The sequence below is a fragment of the Cucurbita maxima genome, unplaced genomic scaffold, assembly GCF_002738345.1.
Source record: "Cucurbita maxima cultivar Rimu unplaced genomic scaffold, Cmax_1.0 Cma_Scf00032, whole genome shotgun sequence".
Taxonomy (NCBI): Eukaryota; Viridiplantae; Streptophyta; class Magnoliopsida; order Cucurbitales; family Cucurbitaceae; genus Cucurbita; species Cucurbita maxima.
In genome coordinates, this window is record NW_019272048.1 from 2,217,207 (window position 1) to 2,239,480 (window position 22,274).

The window sequence follows — 22,274 nt, forward strand, 5'->3', positions numbered from 1 at the left end:
AAATCATACTACTGATCATGCGCATTCTAGCTATATAAGACAAACATGCTTGTAAGTTGATAAATCCTAGCGATTCCTATAAGTATCTATTTCACGATAAGAAGACTTTTCCAACTTAGTCGGTGGCAGCAAGCAACTTACCTAATTAAACATCGACGGTCCCTTTTGCTATTTGCCATGTGAAAGCCCACCTAACTTGCCTTTGTTTCGATGTTTATCCCAAACCCGTTTGTGGGTTGAGTTAGTCTATTTTATACATTTTTTAGATTCAATCTAATTACTTGAGCGGTAAGTATTTTTCAATACAAACAACAATTCTTAAATAATGAGTCAGAATCTAACACAACCAATGAGTTGATTCGAATTATTTAGGTCATTTGTTCAAATAAAATAAATCTGCCTAAAGTAAAAATGTTAGTTAGTAGGGTTTTACCTATTTTCAAATATTTAATTAAGATTTACCAATTCAATTTGATTTTGAAAATTTTCTTTTTAAACCGTTAAAAATTATTATAAAGAATGAGGGAGAATAAATAATAAATCAGTAATTATGAAGTAAATAAATAATTGTATCATAAGCAAAAATGTACATTTTAAAATTAACAATAAATTTGAGCTGATTCGGTTCAACTCTGTAACGTATTGTTAATAAAAAAAAAAAAAAAAAAAATCGACCAGTCGTCGTCGGAGTTTGGCAAGACTCGGGAGAAGCGTAGTGTCACAATCACACTTTTGATGGCAGCGGACTTGCGATTGTGCGACACTCACTTCCCAGCAACAAGTGAGTTAAGCCAATTTGTTTTTGTGTCATCTACGGCCAAGCGATGTATGCTCGAGCCTCTAGCCCCGGTTCAAGGAAAAAGTTTTAGAAAACGGGGGCAGAAAGAGATTTCGAAAGAGAGGTTTTGAAAGCAAGATTTGAGAAATTGAAATTAGTGATATATGCAAGCAAAAAGGCAACAACAACCGCTCACAATATATAACTTTTGGTAGGGAGAAGTTAACAACTAGTCATACCCCTATAGTACATGTTGAGACATTTCATGTTTGGCAGGCGTAGACATGATTTTGCCGAAACGTCATACTCCCTTATAAATACAAAAGTAAAGCATTACAACATAGAAAATCATAAAAGGTTTGGCTTGGCATAGGCATGTGACCATGGGCAACACGCCCTGGACAGCATGACCGTGACATCCTCTCCCACCTAATTGGTTAACGTTGCTGTCAGTCGACTATTTTCAAACCTGATGATGTGGGTTGCGGCGGAGTTTAGATCTTCGGCACGTTCCCAACTTGTTTCTTCTGTAGGGAGGTTCGTCCCTTTGACAAGGAATTCGCGAATCCTCTATACAGGTCTTCCTACCTTCATAACCCAGTCGACCAGGATTGCTTGATTTGGCGGTTGCATTTCGCGGATTGTCGTTTGGTTCGGGGTGACGGCTTCAGGTTACTCACATAAATTATTGGGTAGATTTTCATCCATGTGGGTAACGCAACTCAAGAAGTAACCCCAATCTTTTTTAGAACTTCAACCGGGCTTTCATATTTTCGAACAAATCTTTGGTCCTTTCGACTACGAAATCTAATCGGTTCTAATCTCAGCTTAATGAGGACTTTGTCTCCTACTCGAAACTGGAGGGGGCGACGCTTCTTGTCCGCCCACTTTTTCATGTGTTTGGAAGCTTTTTCCAAATATGCTCGGGCTATATCTGTTGTATGCTTCCATTCGCTAGTGAAGTTTTGAGTTTGAGGGTTCTTTCGTGCAAAATGATATTAATAATATGGGGCAAAGCTGGTTGTCGCCCACTTACAATTTCGAAGGGGCTCTTTCCCGTAGACGAACTCGTTTGACAATTGAAGCAAAATTGAGCGACATCCAGAAGTTGTACTCAGTTCTTCTGACGAGCATCAATGAAGTGACGTAAGTATTCTTCGAGCAAGCAGTTGAACCGTTCTGTCTATCCAACAGTTTGGAGATGGTAGCTCGAGTAGATGTTTAAAGTCGTTCCCAAGAAAGCGAATAGCTCAGTCCAAAATGTGTCAATGAATCTACCAACCCTATCGCTGATGATGCTCGATGGAATGCCTCATAGTTTCCCAATATGTTTGAAAAATAGTTGAGCTATTAGTTTGGCCGAGCATATTTTAGGGATGGGAACGAACATTGTGTACTTCGAGAATCAGTCTATGATGACCAAGATGGCTTCAGACTCACCGACTTTTGGAAGGTTTGTTATAAAGTCTAGAGACACACTTTTCCAAGGCATTGTTAGCACGGGTAGAGGTTCCAAGAGTTCCGAAACTTTGGCTTTGTGCTATTGGCAGATGAGGCACGTCTTGGTATACTGTATTATGTCGTCACGCATATTTGACCAAAAATACCCCTTTTTGATTAAGACATAAGTTCGTTGACACCCAAGGTGTCTGGCCCATAAAGTATCTTGGCATTCTTGGATGAGCTTCTTCCTCCTCCTATTCTTGAGATATACAATTTGTTTCCTTTTGTCATTAGAAGGTCTCCCTCAACCCAAAATTGTCATGTCTTCCCAGCTTTGGCTAGTTCAACAACGGCCTTGGCCGACGGGTCTTGGAGTAAATGTTCTTTTATGATGTTGCGCATCGATCCATCGATCTTACTTGAATGAATATGGGCTAACATGCACAGGGTCGCATGTTCGCCCTTCCGACTTAGTGCGTCGGCTGCTTGGTTGCTCTTTCCTGTTTTGTGTTCAAATTTGAAGTCGAATTCGGCTAACGACTCTTGCCACCGAGCTTGTTTTACCGTCAACTTTGGTTGATCAAAGAAGTGGCAAATTGTACAATTATCTGTCTTCACCACGAAGTGTGATCCCAAGAGGTACTGTCTCCAGACTCGTAGGCAATGTACAAGAACTAGCATCTCTTTTTCGGAGACCGGGTACTTCCTTTCTACATCAAGATGTTTGTATTAGGGTTGTGTCATAAAGACGTTTTAAAGGCGAGAAACTATAAGAACCTCATGCATTTTTGTACTACATAAGCATCGAGATACTTTTCCTTTTATGATGATGAGTATGGACGTGTACGCTATGATGATATGGTGATCATGCCGAGCATGAGTATGGGGTCACTTACTGAGTATTCTTCGAAATACTTTAGTCATGTGCTACATCATTTTTCTGGTAAAGACAATGCGCCCATGTATGGTTGACAGCGGCATCGCATATCAAAGATGACAATTGCATATGCTAGAAGCATATTTATTTCCTAGACTTAGGTTAGAATAGGTTTTTTTTTGCATTTCATGTTCTAAATTATTTCATTATCTTTGCAATTTCATTTCTAAATTATGTTTTGAACACGTAAGACCATGGTGATGTTTTGAATGATGAAATATGTTCATTCTGAAAATTATGATCTATATGATGATGTTTTAAAAGTTCTTTAGGTAACTGAAATCTAGGGTAGTTACAAACTCAATCTAATTTTAGGGAGAATCCATGAACTAAACCCAATTCCTCTAATGTTCCAATTCAAATATGTTCACAACCCAACTCAAATCATATGAATTGAGTTCAATTGAGTTTTTCATGTCAACATCGGGTTTTTTGAACACTTTACCATACGAAAGATTTGTGAAAAATACGGTCTAATTTATAGGCATAGACAAATTATGATAACTTGTTCCAAGGATAATTTATATGAAGAAAAAGAACCCTAAAGGCCTAAGGCAATATATTCAAAAATAAAATTGACCGGAGATGGATATATTCATAGACATTTGACTTATATTTATGAAATGATAAAATATGAAAAACAATCGATTCCAAAAATCAGTTCACGTAGAAATGGACATATTAGCTCATATAAACGTATACTTAAAATATAAAGAATGTCTTCTTGTTCAAGCATGTTTCAACAATGATATTATAGACGTATGGTCTGGTAATTTCTTGGTCCTCCCGAGTACTTGTGGATCACGAGGCACAAGAAGAGCGACACAACCATTGTAGTCCTCTTTGTAGGTATTAATATTGAAAACAAAGACACTCCTTTGCATCCATTCATTCAATGTAGTGATAATTGAAGTGCTATGTCCATTTCATGAAGGCTAACATGCTTGACTTCCATGGAAGCAATATCCTTCACAGAGCTTGGAAGTGCTGTTTTCATGGTGCCATTCTTGATCATAGGATGATCTAAACAAGAGCTGATTAGGGAAAGTTCAAGAACAGTCTTGCAAAATGGTAGCAGCTTCGGCCCTTTGTTCCTCACTCAACTTGGACGGAAACTTGACGAGGAATTGGATGCGAAGGTCGCCTTTTCGAGACGGTTGGGTCGGGATCGGCATTCCTTGGCCCATAATAACCTTCTGAAAGCCAGGATATATGATGGTATCAAAGGAGAGACTCATTTTGTCACCTCCCAAAAGAGGAACTGGGATTGAACAGCCAGTTAGAGCATTCACTAAAGGGATCTCAACTCCTAATTCTAAGTCGTCCCCGTCTCTACTGAACAACGGGTGCCTTCTCTCGTCGATCGAAAAGGTTATGTCGGCCGGGAGGCAACCTGGTTTTTCATCTCCCTTTCCTTCGAATGTGATCTTTGTTCCTTTCTTCCATCCCGGTTTCACTTCTATTTTCAGCATCTCCTCTTCTTCTACAATTATCCTGTTATCTAAGTCTTAGTTGATTTCACCCTTCCAAAAGTTAAGTAAAAAACACTTATACTGTTAATACTGTAAATTTTTTAAAGTAGCATTAAAAAGTTTAAAAGGTTATTAATGTTACCAATCTTTTTTTTAAAGAGAGCTATGATTTAGCTAAAAAATTAAAGAAAAATCTTTGGTAAAGTTTATTTAAAAAAAAAAAAATCCAAAATTTTATAGTGAAGAATGGTAACTAACCCGTTAACTATTGCGTCTCTGGTGATCATAATCTTCTTCACGCATCCATCGCAGAGCTCTTCCAACGTACATTCCAGTTTCTTCTCTACCGGCGGCGGTTTCTTCAGCGCCGTCGACTGTGAATATATGATCGGAGTACTTTTAGGACTCCTTCTACTCGTATTTCTCGAAAGCAATCGATCCGCCGTGGAGTTGAGCTCTGGAGAGATCGGCGTTTCATTCGACTCCGGTCCGTCAACTTTTCTACTAAAATTTCTCGATATAGATCCCCTTAAGAATTCGGAATCTGAATTACTTCGTCGGCTTTGATCTCTTGATAACAAAGTCGGCGTAGTGCTCCGACGACTCGAGTTCCTCGACAATGACCGCGGACTTGGCGACGGCGTCTTGCTTCTCCGGCTATTGGTTCTAGAAAAAGTCCTCGATATGTTAGCAAAGAAACTCTCGTCCAAGTTCGGGGTGGTTGGAGTGGTGACTATATAGGGCTCATTTTCGCAATGGGACTTGTCACGTTCTTTGACGGGGGTCATGTTTCGAGGGCTCTTCATGGAAGGGTTCCATTTCATGAATCCCTTGCAGAGATCTTTGACGGGGACTCGAAGGATTCGGTATAAGTCGGCTGTCGTGTGTGAACGTGTATGATCAGCCATGCAATAAAGATAAAAGAGAAAGACTTTGAAAATGAGGGAAAAGATTCAAAGATTCTGTCTTTGTGTTCAATTTCAGTCGGTAGGTGTTTGAGTGCGATCGGTCTTGCTTCTGTTTTTGTTACAACAATTGGGTATCAAAACATTTTGATTGTGGCATTCCCTTACGACAAGCGGTATCAAATCATTGAAGGTGGTAGCTTTGTTAATATAAAAAGAGGTATCAGAGTATTGAAGGTGGTAGCTTTGATGGCGGGTGAATGAAGCCAATGAAGAACAAACACGAGGAAGCATTTTGTTAAGGAGTTATAAAGGGAGGAGCCATAGAGGAAGCTGATTTTACTAATATTAGCTTGTGATTCTACACAAAAATATGCTCCTTAATTCTTGCCAAGCCAATGAATTTATGTGCTAATCATACACCATTTCTAAATTATAAAAATATCATTGATTTTTTTTTTTCGTAAATTAAACTTTTAAACAAGTTAAAAAAATATTTTTGAAACGGGGAGAGTATTTTTGAGACAAAATCAAAGGTCAAATGTATTATGTATCGAACATATTGTATCCACAATTATCTATGTTACCAATGTGCTTATGATGTAGCACGAGGCGGATTAGCTAGTGTGTATCATCTTACGAGAATCAAGTATGATATAGATCAACTCGAAGAGGTATGCATAAAAGTATTTGCCGCAAGGATAAATCTTAGAATTCCGTTTGTTTTCTGGGTTTGGAAAAGTGCGGATTTTCCAGAAAGAGAATCTTATGATCTCTTATAATAATCATCCCGTCTAAAGTGTATCTTAATGCCTGAAAACTTCAACAACTCAAGATATTCAAATACATTTGTACGTTCTCTTATAGATATAGTCACGAACCTTTCAATAAAGGAAAAAATATTATAACTCTACGACCCCATCCAAGTTGCCATAAATACATAATCTATCGACTATCTACCTATACCAATCCAACAATGAAGACCATCGACGTTCACTTCCATAATAGCTCAACTTCCAAAATACGATCGATAATTAACACATGCATGTTGTGAAAGTTTTTAAAATCGTAATCAAGTACACTAAACCCAACGTGTGTATCATTTTACACACATGGTATCATTTTAAGTCTCATTCGGTATGCATCACTTTCATAATTTTATGTACTTTACTTTCATACATGTAGAGTCTCATGGATGAGCACCACTTTCATACAATCAACTTATATAGAAAAAAGGAAATGTGTTTAATGATTTATTTAGAAGAATTGGGAGTGGTTTTAACTTGAGAATAAACTTTAGGAAATTTGTTAGTGTTTTTAGCCCTATAAATATTTATCATTCATAACAACAATATGAGAATTGAAAAGGAGCTTAAGGTTGTTCTGTTCTAAGAAACTCTTCCTTCAAGTTATTCTTTTTGTTTCATTTATTTGTTTCTGCATATTTGGATCATGGAACCATATCCAACATTTGGTATCAGAGCTAGAATGTCGAAACAAATTTCGTCACCATACAAAGTCACCGAAGGAGATACGACGATGATAAAAAGAGGAAAGTGTAATGCTCTAGTACTCGTTACTCACGAAGAACAACTACGTAGCATGATTGATAAAGATGTGTGTTAATTTACAGGCACAAGGCATGTGACGTTATCAAGCATGTTGATGAAGTTGAGGAGCAAAAGGACATGATGGCTATTGTTGCCATCTACCAAGTAGTCTTGGAGGACATCCTTCTCATGTTGGCAGGGAATGACTCGCCAAAGGTAGCTTGGAAAACATTGTAAACAATGCATGTGATGTGGAGCGTGTTAAGGAAGTAAAGGTGCAGACCTTGAAGAGGGAGTTCGAGGCTATCCGAATGAAGGACAATGAGTAATAGATGAATTTGCTATGAAGTTGAGGATGATGGTAAGAGTAAACTAAGAGAGAAGAATATAAGCTTGATTTAGTAAAAAAGATTAATATGGAGCAACGTTATAAAATATAAAGATATTTGGGAAATATATTTTGTGGTGTAATTGTAATTAGTTAATCTTATGTTGGGATTTATGCCCTAAAACCTAGTAATTAATTATTTAGTTTTTAATAAATATTTTTTATTATTTTATTTGTAATTTAATTGTTATCCATGGTATGAAAATCCAAAGTTATGTAATCTTGAACGATATGTGGTTGACATACAAAAGAATCGTGTTCAAGTAATAACCTAAAGAGTCTATAGTATAGGGATAAGGTTGGGTGCCTTATCCTGGTAAGGCTATTGATACGGCCCACTTTGTAATTATTACAAATGATTTGATCCAAATCGTTCATGTAGAGACATGTAAGTGGGGTATCCTATGCAATGAGTTTGTATAAGTTGGACCAAGAAATATTTAATCTCTCTTTATAAATCCATTAATTAAGAAGATTAATATTTCACATGATGGTCATACGTGACTTGATCTTAATCCTGAGTGAGTTATGAATTCCTTACCTGTGAGGGCTTGTCCTTTAATTTACATGAATTCCTTACCTGTGAGGGCTTGTCCTTTAATTTAAATGGGTGAGAATGACTCTGTTAGCCGATTCAATATGCCTACCATTTTGGGGACTTACCAAATAAGGAGTTGGGAACATAATATCATGAGATAGAATTCACTACTTTCCATATAAAGAAAGATGAGTTGTTCTCTTAAGTACAGATTTCGGGACTTGAACAATGGGGCCACACCTTCTCATTGGCCGAGAGGGACTTGGTTTATGAATGGATCATAAACAAATTGTTCACTTGAAAGATGTAATTACAGGGGTAAAATGAACTTTTGACCCAACTATAATTATGAACCACTTGTGAAGGATCGACTTGTTTGTAATGATTATATCAATGAATATAACTTGAAAATAACTAATTTACTCGAAGATTGGTAATTTGTTCCATTGGAACAAATAAATATCCTCGTTGATCAGAGTGAGAATATAATAAGGATGTTTTAAATCAACATCCAAAATTTTGAAGATGGATTTTGCTGATTCCGCGTAAGGAAATTTTGATATTTAAGAACACCAAGATGGAACAGAAGTGGGATCGAGAGTGCAATCTTCATTAATGTTCACACCATTTAAATACTATATAAGCTACCAACTAATACCTAAAAATGAGGGAAAATATACCTTAACCCAATCTTGAAAATAAGATAAAATATACTACTAACCAAATCCTCTCTCGAGAAAAAAAAATAACTGATTAGGAATATCTAAGATATTTCATAACTAATTATTATAATTTATTCCCCAAATATTATATATTACATTTTGAAAGTACATGTATATATATGGTTCAGTTTACTATATATAAATTTATTAGATATAACCATCTACTATATATAATATCATGCTTTACCATATATAACCTTTTCTATAGATAGTTGTCTATATTATAACCATTTACTTTATATGTCACTTACCATATACAATTTTACTATATATAACCATTTCTATAAGTAAGCAATATTCTCGCTAACCTAACAATTCTCTCACGTGAAAACGGACTCATTTAATCAAGAATTTCATTGTCAACAGACCATTAATATCTTCACACTGTACCTGACCAATTAAGGCTTTGCACAACCTTAATCTTCCAAATCAACACATTTTGTCTAACATGTTTGTTGAATTATTTGTACCCTCTATCTTCTCCAAACACACACATCACATTCTTCCACTAACCTGCGAGTGAAATAATATCGTCTTCTAATGCATTTTATTTTTGAACAATAAATCGGGTTCTTCACCAACTTCTGACACTTTGACTATTTGTATAAAGAATTTTCTCGCTTCTTGCCTCATTCTTCTAGATAATCAGTCATCCATATTATCTTCTTTCCCGCTTCAACTATTATCGTGTACTCAACCCAAGTAGATGAAAAAATAACATAATTCTGAAGCCTAAATATCCAACTCATCCCATCATCCATGACTTGTTCCCACCTGGTTGTATCCTCCAACTATTAGGCATCATCAAAGAGCTCTAGCTTGCCTTTATCAGTCAACAACAAATAGTGTAAGGAAGGTGAATACTTATTTGGTACTCTGATAGTACTAGACGATTTTCTCAATACCTATCGAGGTGTAGGGGTGTACATCTAACTCGACAACCCGGACCAACCCAACCCAAATTATAAGGGTTGGGTTGGATTAGTCTTTTGGGTTGGGTTGGGTTGGGTTGTTTTTTTTTTAACCCGAAGTGACTCGGCTCGATTTCCGGTTCATAGGATAAAAAACTCGAGTTGACCCGAAATCGAATAAAACTTATAAATAACATTGTGAACTCTGTTATATGTAAAAGTTTGTCAGAGTGGCTAACCCTGCCCGGGTTCGACTTAAGCCAAAATTTTCCTTTTTAATTTCATATATTTATTTTATTTAGTTTCTTCTATATATTATAAAATTCTATTCTAAATATAAAAAATTATTTATAGCTTAAATAAATTAACAAAAAAAATTTACTTCAATATTTCATTTTATTTTTAAACATATTGTTTGGACCTAAATAAATTAACAAATATCTATTTATTCATTTTATACCATTTTTAAACCATGGGAATAAACTAACGATTTCATTTTATTTTTAAACATATTGGTTGTACCTAAATAAATTAACAAATATCTCTTTATACTGAATTAAAAATATGATTTATAGTAAATTATTTAATAGGATTTTTAAGGTGTTTTTATTTTTATTTTTATTATAGTTTCTTTAAATTAATTATCTATATTGTTTTTTAATTTTATAATTACACTATTTTTTATTTTTGTTATTATTTAAACTATTCACTTCTATTATTTTTTAATTTCATAATGGTTGTCAAGGAATTTGTTGTTTTTTTTTTTTTTTTTTAATAATTATAGATTATTTAGGTTTGTTGGTCAACTTTTAATATTTTTTTACCTAAGATTATATTGAATAATTATGAATTGTGAATAAATAAATAAAAAAATTAACAACCGGAGAACTCAACCCGAACTGAACCACGGTTGGGTTGTGAAAATTTTCAGGTCAGTTTGGGTTACCAATCCAACCAACCCAAACTTTTGGGTTGAGTAAAAAAAATCTCCCAACCCAACCCATCCTGGACCACGTACATCCTGGACCACGTACACTCCTACCGAGGTGTCACTTACTCTACCTTTAATTCCTTAGCAACAGTTTTAGAAGTTTCTTGATTATCTACTACAACATCACTAGGTGAATTTTCCACAACTTACCTCAACTCCCACTTGGTTTGATGTCACATAACCTTTATTCTTTTTGTCCTTGTACATGATATTTTCATAAAATGTCACGTCACAATGTCTTAGGACTTTTCTGTTTTTGTCATCCCAAAACTGCACCTCAACATGCCAAAAACGTAGTCTATGAAGTAGTACTTCACAACCTCATTGTCAAACTTGTCTCTCTTCTCTAGATTAACATGAACATAAGCAGTGCACCCAAAAGTTCTCAAGTGAGAGTATTTGAATTCTTTTCCTGTCCATACCTCTTTTGGCAATTTGAACGGGGTATTGATGACCCTTTATTGATCAAGTAGACTTTTGTATTTACAGCATCAACCTAGAATAACTTAGGCAATCAAGAATAAATCCTCATACTCTTTGCTCGCACATTCAATGTTCTGTTCATCCTTTTAGCAACATTATTTTTCCTTGCCTTACCCGGAACAGACCTTATTAATCTAATTCCCTCAGCAGCATAAAATGCTTTGCATTCTGACTTGTTGTACTCTCCTCCATTGTCAAACCTTAGACATTTGATCTTCAACTCGATCTGATTTTCAATTTCAGCCTTCCACTTCTTGAAGGTGACAAACACATATGGCTTATGTTTCAGCAAATAAATCTACACCTTCTTGCTGAAACCATTGATAAAGGTGATGCAGAACTTTGTTCCACCAAGTGATAAAATTGGAGATGGTCTTCAAACGTCAATATGGACGATTTTCAACTACACTTTATTCAGTTCTAGCCTTTGTGAAGCTAACTCGTTTCTATTTGCTCACAACGTAGCTCTCACAAGAGCTGTTATCAACAAATTTTAGGCCTTCTAAAATTCCTTTTCGCAGCAAACATATTCATTTATTTGACGCTCATATGTTCAAGTCTATTATGTCATAGACTTGAATTTGAAACACTCTCAACAACAACAACAATGTTCATACACCCTGCAGTGGTGTATAAGGTTCCAGATTTTGTACCATGTGCTACCATTATAACACCCTTCACATTCTTCCACGAACTCTTTCCAAACTCTGTTGCATAACCTATGCTATCCAACTGACCAATAAAGATCAAATTGTTATTGAGACTAGGAATATATCTAATATCCTTTAATGTTCACTAATTTTCTCTCGAGTTTTTATGCAGATATTCCCATTTCATTCAATCTCCAAGGCTTTGTTGCTGGTAAGATATGCCTTCTCGAAATTTCTTGATTTGAAATTCTGAAACAGTTCCTTATTTGGAGACGAGTGAAAAGGTGGACCTCAATTCAAAATCTAAAATTCAATCGGACTGTCCAAGTTAAGGATTAAAACATCCCTAGTGTCTTCTGCTAAATTTATAGAATCATTACATCCTCTGATTCGTGATTTTACATACTCTTTGTTCTTGTACAATCTATCAGAAAGTGATTTTTTCTCCACAATTCCAAAAACATTTCGTCTTTTTGGAAGACTTTTATAGTTCTTTGATTTTGATCGGTCTTTGTTTGGACCCTTCGATTTACTTCTTCTCATTTGATTAACACTGAGAGTACTACCAGATGAATCCCCAATTTCTCGTTTGCGTATACTTTTCGCTGAGAACTACATCTCAAATTTCATCGAACTTCAGTTTATCGGTTTTTGGGAAATGTTGATAGCAGCAACAACGTTATCCCAAGACTTGAGTAAAGATGATATCAAAATCAGTGATTTAATTTCATCTTTGAAATTAATTTCCACTGAACTCAATTGACTTACAATCATATCATTTATATGATTAGTAACAGATCCACCTTCAGAAATTTGTGAATTGAACAATCTCCGCATCAAATACACCTTGCTCATAGCTGACGGTTTTTCGTACATATTCGATAGCACCTTCAATAGATCTGACATTATTTTCTCCTTTATGATATTGAATGCCACGTTTTTTGACAACATCAATCGGATCAACCCTAAGACTTGCTGATCTTTTTGCTTTCATTGCTCCGTGGTCATGGTATCCGGCTTAACCCATGACATGAGTTCGTGAAAATCTTTATGGTACAGAGAATCTTGAATCTTCATCTTCTAGAAATTGAAACCGGATCCATCAATCTTCTCAATTTCAATCTTTGAGCTTTTCATCTTCACAAATCATGATGCATCTCGCCTAACTCTGATACCAGTTGTTAAGATCATACAACAACACAGGCTCAATCTAAATGAACATAAAAAACAGGGGAGAGAAAATGAAATGAACAATATTGGCTAGAGATTTATATTGATAACTACAAGTATGTACAATAAAAGAGAGAAGGTAAAAAGTACATTTTTAAACCCTTGACTAAGGGGCATGTATATGGTTCAGTTTACTGTATATAACTTCTATTGACTAAAGGGTACATATAACTTTACAAAATATAATCATTAACTATATATAAAGTATCTACCACACATAGCTTTACTAGATAACCAATCTGCTCTACATAACTATTACTATACATAACTCTACTAGCCTTTTTCTGTACATCATTTACTTACCATATATAACTATACTATATATATTTATTAAGCAAATTATAAATAAGCAACAAGCTCCATGAACAAGGTTGGTATTCAATGTTGCTGAAATAATTATGTAATTTTTTGAAAGTATTGAGTCATAGATATTTAGTGATAGAAATAAATGTAGGAATATAATGTATCTTATGTGGATATTGTTATACATGAACAAATTTCTATGTTGGGTCATGTGAATGAAGTGACATTTTCTTGTATGTGGGACCTTATGAAATTTTGAACTTGTTCCTTGTTTTCTATATAAGTTGATTGCATGGAAGTGATGCATGCCCAAGAGGTTTGTGTATCATAGTGATGCATATCTATGCATGAAAGTGATATATACCAAGTGAAGCCTAGATGCTCACCTAGTAGGTTTGTTATAGACATCTTGAAGAAAAGAGAAGAATTGAAAACTAAAGGCTAAGTTTTTTTGTTTCACCATACTATACCCTAAATTTAGTCGTGCCAATAGTTGATAAATCCTCAAATGTCGAACAAAAGACTCCAAAAGAAAAGAAGTCAACCCTTCTCAAAGGCATAGTAAAAAATGACTAAAACTCCAAAGGAGTCGAGTCTCGATTAAGGGGAGACGTAATTTGTTCGAGGGAAGATGTTGGATGATGAAAGTCCCACATCGGCTAATTTAAGGAATGTTCATGGCTTTATAATAAAAGAATACTCTCTCCATTGATATGAGATCTTTTGGGGAAGCCCAAAACAAAGTTACGAGAGCTTAGACTCAAAATGGACAATATCATACCATTGTGGAGAGTCATGTTATTCCAACTCATGAATGCGCATGTGTTTGATTTTTAAATTTTTTTTTTTTAATTTTTTGCTAAGAAAATGGAATAAAACCTATTAAACACAATCTAACAATCAACTACTAAACATGTAACTAGACTATTTTGTAATTGGACGAAAATACTTTACGAATTTCACTTCTACACATTCAATTTATGGCTAAAAATCGAGATTACAATATGAATAAATCCATAAACTTTGGATAATATGAACCTAATTCAATGATTAAGACATTTATTTTCTTAACATTTATCAAATCAGTATTTTATTAACCATAATAATAACACAACGAATAAGTATAAAAGATATAAAGATGACGATAGTATAGATGTATAAATGAATCAACCGAACCAAGAGATTACCCTTTTTCTTAATATTGATTTATAATCATCACCTTCTTCCACACTTCTATCCATCTGCACAAATCACACACTAATTATCATTTAATAACACATAATGAAATTCATTAAATGTTATATATACAATTATTCAATCTTTAAGTTTTTTTTATTAAATGTTATATTAAAGTTGATAAATAAAATATTATATTTTGTTTTCTTTTTCACTCCGGAGAGAATTTTGTAATTGTTAATATTTAAATCAAATTTATATTTGTTAAATAAATAAATTTATAAAATATTTCATCTTTATCTTTATATTTCAATGATTTTTTTTTTAAAGGTTTTAGTTGTGGGTTAATTGACTAATAAAAATATATGCACTTTTAAAAGGAAAAAGATAAAAATAAATTTTATAAAGATATAGTAAAAAATATTATTCAAATTACCACGGTGAAGAACTATCTAGATTCATTTATGCAGTAATGGAGTAATGGATTCCCGTTACTTAAGGGAACTTTATTTACCCTCTAATGATTATCGATTAAAATCTAGATTTATAATATTTTATTTATGTATTTTTAGTTATAAATGTTTTTATTTACAATTCACTAATTATAATTATGATCTTAAAGTACGAATGTTACTACTCTTAAGATATCTTAGGACGGTCCATATCCTAAAGACGATATAAAGCTTGTAAATGAGCATTTGTACTTTTCCTTTAGCTTAAAGCTATGTTTTTTTTTTTTTTTGTTCTATATAATTTAAGTTGAATGCTTATATCGATCAATCTTGTTTGTGAAGTGATTCAAAGATCTTACTTTCTCTTGGATTCTGGGATACTTGAGATATAAACATCTACATCTTATTCTTCAATAACGTTGTTAAATTAAATTTCCTAGGGTTTCATAACTTAGTTACCTTCAATAACGTTAATAATTATATCACTTTAAACCCTAAATTTTCATAAGTAGGGGACTTCTTGAAGTACAAGAAAGAGAGATGCTAGAATTAAATGGATAGTACAAAGCCTTAGTTAAGTTTAAGTATTTTGCATATGCTATTTAGAAAGAATTATACAATAACTTTGTTTTCTTTTTTTAGCTATCTTGGTTGGATTTTTGAAAAAAAAATAATTTTATTTAGTTAATTTGAACTAATTTTAAAGGTGTTCATATGAACGGATAATAGACTAATTCAAACCACCAAACTCAAATCATAAAACTTTTGTTAGTTTGTTCAGTTTGGGTTAGATCGAGTTTTAAGACAATAAAAAATTTAGGTTTTCAAGTTGACATTTTCTTTATCTAGTCAACCAGACCAACCCAAAAAATAGAGTTACAACCCAACTGTAAATATTTGATATTTGAATTTGATGAGATTTTAGTTATTAATGTAATATATAGCGCAGATAACTAGAATTTTTTTAAAATAACTAAAAAAACAACTCGACCACTCAACCCAATCCAAACTGTAAATAGAGGGTTGAATTGAGTGGTCGGGTTGTTTTTTTTTAAATTATTTTAAAGAATCATATTTATCCACAATACATATTACATTAATAATTAAAATCTCATAAAATTCAAATATTAAACATTTACGAGTCACAATGCATCAATGACATTGGTTACAAACCTTCAATATTCTTAATTTTAGGTTGTGAAATCTATTTGGGTTACTTGAGTCACCAACCCAACCAACCTAAAAGTTCGAGTTTGTTCAAAAGATTTTTCCAAACTCAACTCAATCCAACTCAACCCAACTCATGCACACCCTTAGTTGATTAGCTACAAATCACGATAAAAAAAAAAACTCTAATTACTTCACTTATACAAGTTTAAGGTTTAAATCGATACCAGTTTTAATTTATATGCCATAAATTGATATTTTCTCTTAAAAAAAAATAAAAATGTTCATAGATGAAAGAGATAAAAATTGAAGTAATTGAAAGAAATACCTGAAAATGCAAATGGGAGGTGAGGGTTGGATGATGATCAGACACAGAAAGTGCGGAAGCCCCAATGATCCGAAGGCCATCTTCTTCGGCCTTTTGAATCAAATTTGAGAAGTTAATCATATTGTTCCTTTGCTTTATGCATATTTGGATGATCACTTCTCCTTTGCAAACTTGATGCACCAAAACACTTAGATTATCATTTTCTAACCCTTCCTTTTCATCCACTAATACTCTTTCATTACTCTTTCCTTTCTCTTTTATCATTTTTTGCTTCTTTTCCTTCATATTTTCTATCTCTTTTTGTAGTGTGGGAATGTAATCTACAACTTTGTTGATTATGGTCGTCGAGCTCCACCTCTTCTGCATCAAGCCTCAAATATTAGGGTTACGTCTATAGATTCCTAAACTTTGACAATTTTGTTGAATAGGACTCTAACGATACTTATGAGACATTTTTTTAAGGTTAGACCTTTGTTAGGGAGAAGAAAGAAAGATTTTGGCATCGAGGGGAAAAGCATTTGCTTTCTATCTATCTTTATTGGTCTTTTCACTCCTATGCAGATTTCTTATTGCATAGCAGAGTTAGTCGAGATTCATAGAACAAAAGGAGTAAAAGCATTTGGAAATGTCCAAACCACTTGGGCTACAGGTCGATCCTATTGCATGTTTTCAACATAAAATGTTGTAATGACCCATGTCCAAGATTCGTATTAGGATTCGGAATCCAGCTTGCAACATGGTCAAGTTACTTACTCTTTGATTCTAGAAGTAAAGATTATCCTCCTACACCAGCATATATCATTTTAGCATATTTTGTCATCACTCACATACTTACTAGAAAAACTCTTAAAACGTCACAAAATATAGAATTGCTCACTTTGCTCTAGAGTTCTTTGTTGAGGATTGCTGGGGGAGGAGTCCCTCGTCGACTAATTAAGGGATTGATCATAGGTTTATAAGTAAAGGAATACATCTCTATGAGACCTTTTTAGAAAACTAAAAGTAAAGTCACGAGAGTTTATGCTACAATAACCATTTTTAGACTAAGTTACCGAAAAAGAAGGTACACCTTAGATAGTATCTTTCCATTCTTTTAAACTTTTCTTAGCAATCTTCGCTCTCATTCAAATGTCACTTTGATTCATTCATGTACCTCTCCTTTACTCGAATATCACAAATATCCACAAACTTAAACGGGTTTGGATGGAACGTGTAATTTAACCTAAAAAACGAGAAGTAATACATACGGACCTTGGATCGTCGAGCATTAGGAAGCAAGGATCGAAGGGAAAAGTACAACTGAGAAAGCTCCATCCTCCTTTGTCTTTCTCTAGCATTATGTTCTTCTTTCTTAGCATTAGAGGGTTCAATATTGGCATTCATGGCTGGTGGAAATGCCTCATTTTCTCTCCCAAAACCTCCATAAATGTCTTCCTCCAAACCCAATAATGCTGCAACTTCTGCCATAGACCCACCTTTCTCACCACACAATGCTTCGCCACCTTTTGGCAATTGGGTTTCTTCTTCCCCATTGTTTTCATCGGTCAATGTATAATAACTCTCCCATGGTGTCACCGCCATACTTTAAGGACAAAAACTCCCCTTTTATCTTCGTTTCCAGCAAATCCATTCGAAAACACATTGAATTAGCCCATATCTTATGAAATTATCCTAATTTTAACTATAATCGCCTTATCCAAGAACATTCCAAAGTGTTTGACCTTTTTCCATAAAAGAAAACAACAACAATATGTTCTAAACAAAAAAGGGATAGAAACAAAGCAAAAGCAAAAGAAATTTAATTGGTTTAATGATTTGAGGGTACCTTTGATCTCTTATCTGAGTTGGCTGCGAAGGAGGAAGGAGATAAACAAACTGGAAATCTGATTCGTTTTCATGGAGAAAAGAAAGAGATGGTAATTAGGTCATTTTCTCTTCTTATACATCCCAACACAAAACCCCACCAATAAATATATATATATATATATATATATATATCTATAAAGTCAATTCTCAACTCAAAAATGTTTTTGTTTTTTGAAGATAAACTCAAAAAATTGATTTCTACAAATATTAAGGACCCACTCAATAAATAAAATAATATGTCAGATGGTAATTATTTATTATTTTTTTTCAGTTGTTTTAATTTTAATATTTTTTATCTTGTAATTCATGTGACAAATAGATTAGGTAGGATGTTACTCACATTTTAAGCGAAATTTCAATTTGATCTTATTGACATTCGAGTAAAGGAGGAGTACATGAATGAATTGAGATTACATTCAAATGAGAGCAATACAACAAATGTCGTTAATGTTACGCTGACCACCAGGCCGTGAGGCATGTTTTTTTTATTTACATTCTCTTATCTTGGAAAGAGTTGCTAAATGATTGGGCCAAACCGGTGCATGTAGCTTGACCGTCTTACCTGTCATTGAAATACAAGTTGTGTGTGATCCCTGTTTAGAAACTTCTTTTATTGTGGAATTAGACCCGCTATTAGCGTCAGTTGCATCGGATTTGTTGCTCAATTGAAAGCTTAAAATTGGAAATGACACACTATCGCAAGAATATGATGATTAAGAAAAACTTAAAAAAAAATCAAAGTTACTACATATACAAACAAAATGTATTTCCTTTTTGGTGGCTCGATCATAAGTACTCTAAAATTAAGCGTGTTTTGCTTGAAATCATTTTGGGTTAGACGACCTCTTAAAAATTTTCTTAAGATGCATGTGAATGATAACAAAATAACATAAAAGAACTCGTGTTAATCTGTGAGAATAATCTTCACTCTTATAAGAATAAGGCCACGCACACGAGAATGTCGTGGCCATTATTTCTTAATCTTAAACATGAAACTTTACATATTTACTATTTAATCCTTCTCGTTTGATATTTAGTTAATACCAAACCATATTTAATCTATAAATAACTCATCGAACAAAATTTATGAAGGTAGGAAGATCAAAATGTTTTTTTTAACCAAAATAATGTTTTTTTTTTTCCTTCCTTCTTTTAATGCAATAGTTTATTTATATAATAAAGTTTTGGGGAAAATAATGTCGGGTTAGGGGATCTAATGATGTGTACTACGAGTGCCAACTTTGTAGTACAAAAGTTGATGAACCCATAAGTGCAGTACAACCTCGTTTCCTCCATTTCTCTTTCCACGTTCTTTGGAATCTTGACCTCAAGAACTTCTGGTTTTCGATGCCTATAACCTTCTTCCAACTCTTATCTTCCTAATGTTTTTCCATTTTAAAAACTCATACGCTTTTCAATCCAATTATTTAGTCGAACATTTTGTTTAATCCCATTATCAAGTCGTTTGGTTGAAAATTTTGTTACTAGTGGTGGGCTTGAGGGGAAGCCTGCTCGAAAGGAAAATCCCAAAGACACTATCTGTTAGCGGTGGACTTGAAGGAAAGTCTTCTCGAAAGGGAAAGCCTAAAAAGTACAATATCTAATAATTTCAATCCGAAAGGAAAAGCCCAAGTCCATCCAATATCAGTCGGCAAAATGGAGGAACGAGGTTGTATTGCAGTTATGGGTTGCTCAGATACTTTATCCTATCAATGAAAATTTGGTTTTTGAATTCGAAAAATATCCTTACCGATAATTTTAGATGGAAACGAATAATGATTTGTTAAAAAAAATATTCTTAAACTTTTGAGAGGGAGTTAAAAAATATCATTACCATTAAATTTGGAAAGAAACTTTCATAGAATTTAGGGTATCTTAAATTATTAGAAGTGTTTCAAAATTATCTCGATTTTAAAAAATTTCATTAATACCTTTAAATTTTTTTAAAAACTTCAAAAATAGCTTTAAACTTTTCAAAAATATCATTAGTGTTAGAATATGGATAGAACCGTTAATACTACGTAAAAAAAAATCTATGAACTTTCAAAGGTAAAAAGTTTTTAATGCTAATCCCCTTGAACTTGAATAAGAGAATGATCTATGAGATGTAGATAGACGGTAATAACTTTTTGTAACTATTTTTTCTTTTTACGGAGGTTAAAGATGTTAATGCTACTTTTTAAAGTTCATGGATAGTTGTTACAACAACTATTTAAAAAACTCGAATCTCGCCAGAAATTTTGAGATTTACCGCGAGGCGCTGATTTTGCGAGGAAGAAACCACCCATGCCTTCTACTTAAGCCTTGTTCGTTCTCTCAAGTCATCCAACTCATTTTGCCTCTACTCTGCAAAGCATACACGTCGATAATCACAAATCCAAGGTGTGCGAGGTTGCGATCGACGACGCGTATTTGTTCTCTTCTTAATGAGCATGTGGTGTTAGGAGAGTCATCAAGCCTCAGGAGGTATGGTGCAAGCAGTCGAAAATTGAACGGTGGCTAGAGTTGTGCATGGATCCTCAGTGGAACACAATTGTGGTGAGGGTTTGTGGTTTTCTAAAATGGGCGAAGAAGATGAATTAGCGGGTTATTTGGCGACTTATTTGGCTCGGTATAGGGTATTTGGTACCATTGCCTATGTTCTCGACCTTTTCAATGCTGATTTTGATCTTGCCATAGGCATTTAAGATCAGTATAATCTCCAATGGCTCAATTTAAACTATTTTGAGCTAGAATTTGAAGTAAGTTAAGCTGATTAGAATATTTCTAATACATTGTCATGAGTCTACCTAGGGTGAAATAAACCTTGTAGGGATGAAATTAAGCTACTTTGAGGAATGATTTGGGACGGGCCTAGTTCAATCGTGTAAGTTGCTCTACTGTGGCATCATAATTAGGAATATTAAGCTATGCTACGTATGCTACGTGATGACATGTTATGTGTGTATGCGATGTCCTATTATGTCATGATATGTATGATATGAAATGTTATGTATGCTATGTCATGTCAGGCCATGTTAAGCCATGTTATAGATTATACTATATTAATGATGACGGATGATGACGCATGATGAAAGCCATGTTGAGTACTAAGCATACATGACTCATATGTCTACTATGACATGAATGAAAGGAATAACAAAATGATTCTTATTACATGCTATGATTTTAAGCCATGGGAACCTCATACATTTATATATGTCATGTGTATCAGGATACTTCCCCGTTATGTTATGTTTGTACGGACGCGTACCTTTAATATTTATGTTCACTATGATATCATGCCATACATTTCTCTCCGTGGTGTCTAGTGACACGTTTGGCCCGGCATGCAAGGCCCGGGGTATGTATACGAGCTTGCCTGGTGGGTTCATGTACGCATGCATGGGTGTGTGTGTTACGACATTCAAGCTTACTCAGACTGGAAATAGTTCAAGATCATGCTATGTTGTTTTAAAGGAAATGTCACATCATGAGTGTGTGTGTTTTCATTACTTGCACCCAATAGTGGGGCTACTAATTGAGTATTTCTTAAAATACTCAAGTAACGTGCAACTCTTATATTTCAAGTAAAGGCAACCACCTTTACACGGATGACAGTGATGCTGGAATGACCATGGAAGCCAAACTAACATAGGACAGTAAAATGAATTTTTCATTTAGTAGTTTTGTAGGTAGCTTTCATTTTCGTACGGAAAATTATGCTAATGTTTTTGTTTTGACATTGTTGTTTTTTTGTTCCTTATTTTTAAATTAAATGTATATCTCCATGACTTCGTTTGAAAGATTTTATTAAAATATTCGAATATGTTAGTAAAGGCATACTTTTTAAAAAATTTAAGGGTATTATTGAAACGGTGTGAAAGTTTGATAATATTTGTGTAACACCACCCCCCCCCCCCCCCCCCCCCCCCCCCCCCCCCCCCCCCCCCCCCCCCCCCCCCCCCCCCCCCCCCCCCCCCCCCCCCCCCCCCCCCCCCCCCC

At 34.2% G+C, this 22,274-nt stretch overlaps 2 protein-coding genes and 1 long non-coding RNA gene across 3 annotated transcripts in view; 1 reads left to right on the forward strand and 2 right to left on the reverse strand.

Moving 5' to 3' along the window:
* Positions 1-4,207: 4,207 nt before the first annotated feature.
* Positions 4,208-5,538, reverse strand: LOC111467104 (dnaJ homolog subfamily B member 4-like). The gene is made up of 3 exons (XM_023111892.1): positions 5,232-5,538; positions 4,889-5,087; positions 4,208-4,652 (listed from the first exon to the last, which is right to left on the reverse strand). Exons 1-3 carry the CDS (start codon positions 5,536-5,538, stop codon positions 4,208-4,210), a joined length of 951 nt encoding a protein of 316 aa, XP_022967660.1.
* An 8,923-nt stretch (positions 5,539-14,461) lies between these two features.
* On the reverse strand, positions 14,462-18,317 carry LOC111467064 (transcription factor bHLH160). Its single transcript, XM_023111850.1, has 4 exons — positions 18,250-18,317; positions 17,676-18,033; positions 16,425-16,784; positions 14,462-14,542 (listed from the first exon to the last, which is right to left on the reverse strand). Exons 2-4 carry the CDS (start codon positions 18,003-18,005, stop codon positions 14,468-14,470), a joined length of 765 nt encoding a protein of 254 aa, XP_022967618.1. The 5' UTR covers positions 18,006-18,033; positions 18,250-18,317; the 3' UTR covers positions 14,462-14,467.
* Positions 17,319-22,274, forward strand: part of LOC111467081 — a 5,361-nt gene continuing 405 nt past the window's right edge. The window contains exons 1-2 of the long non-coding RNA XR_002714487.1: positions 17,319-17,383; positions 20,104-20,106. This is a non-coding gene — a long non-coding RNA (uncharacterized LOC111467081). The remainder of the gene's footprint in view (positions 17,384-20,103; positions 20,107-22,274) is intronic.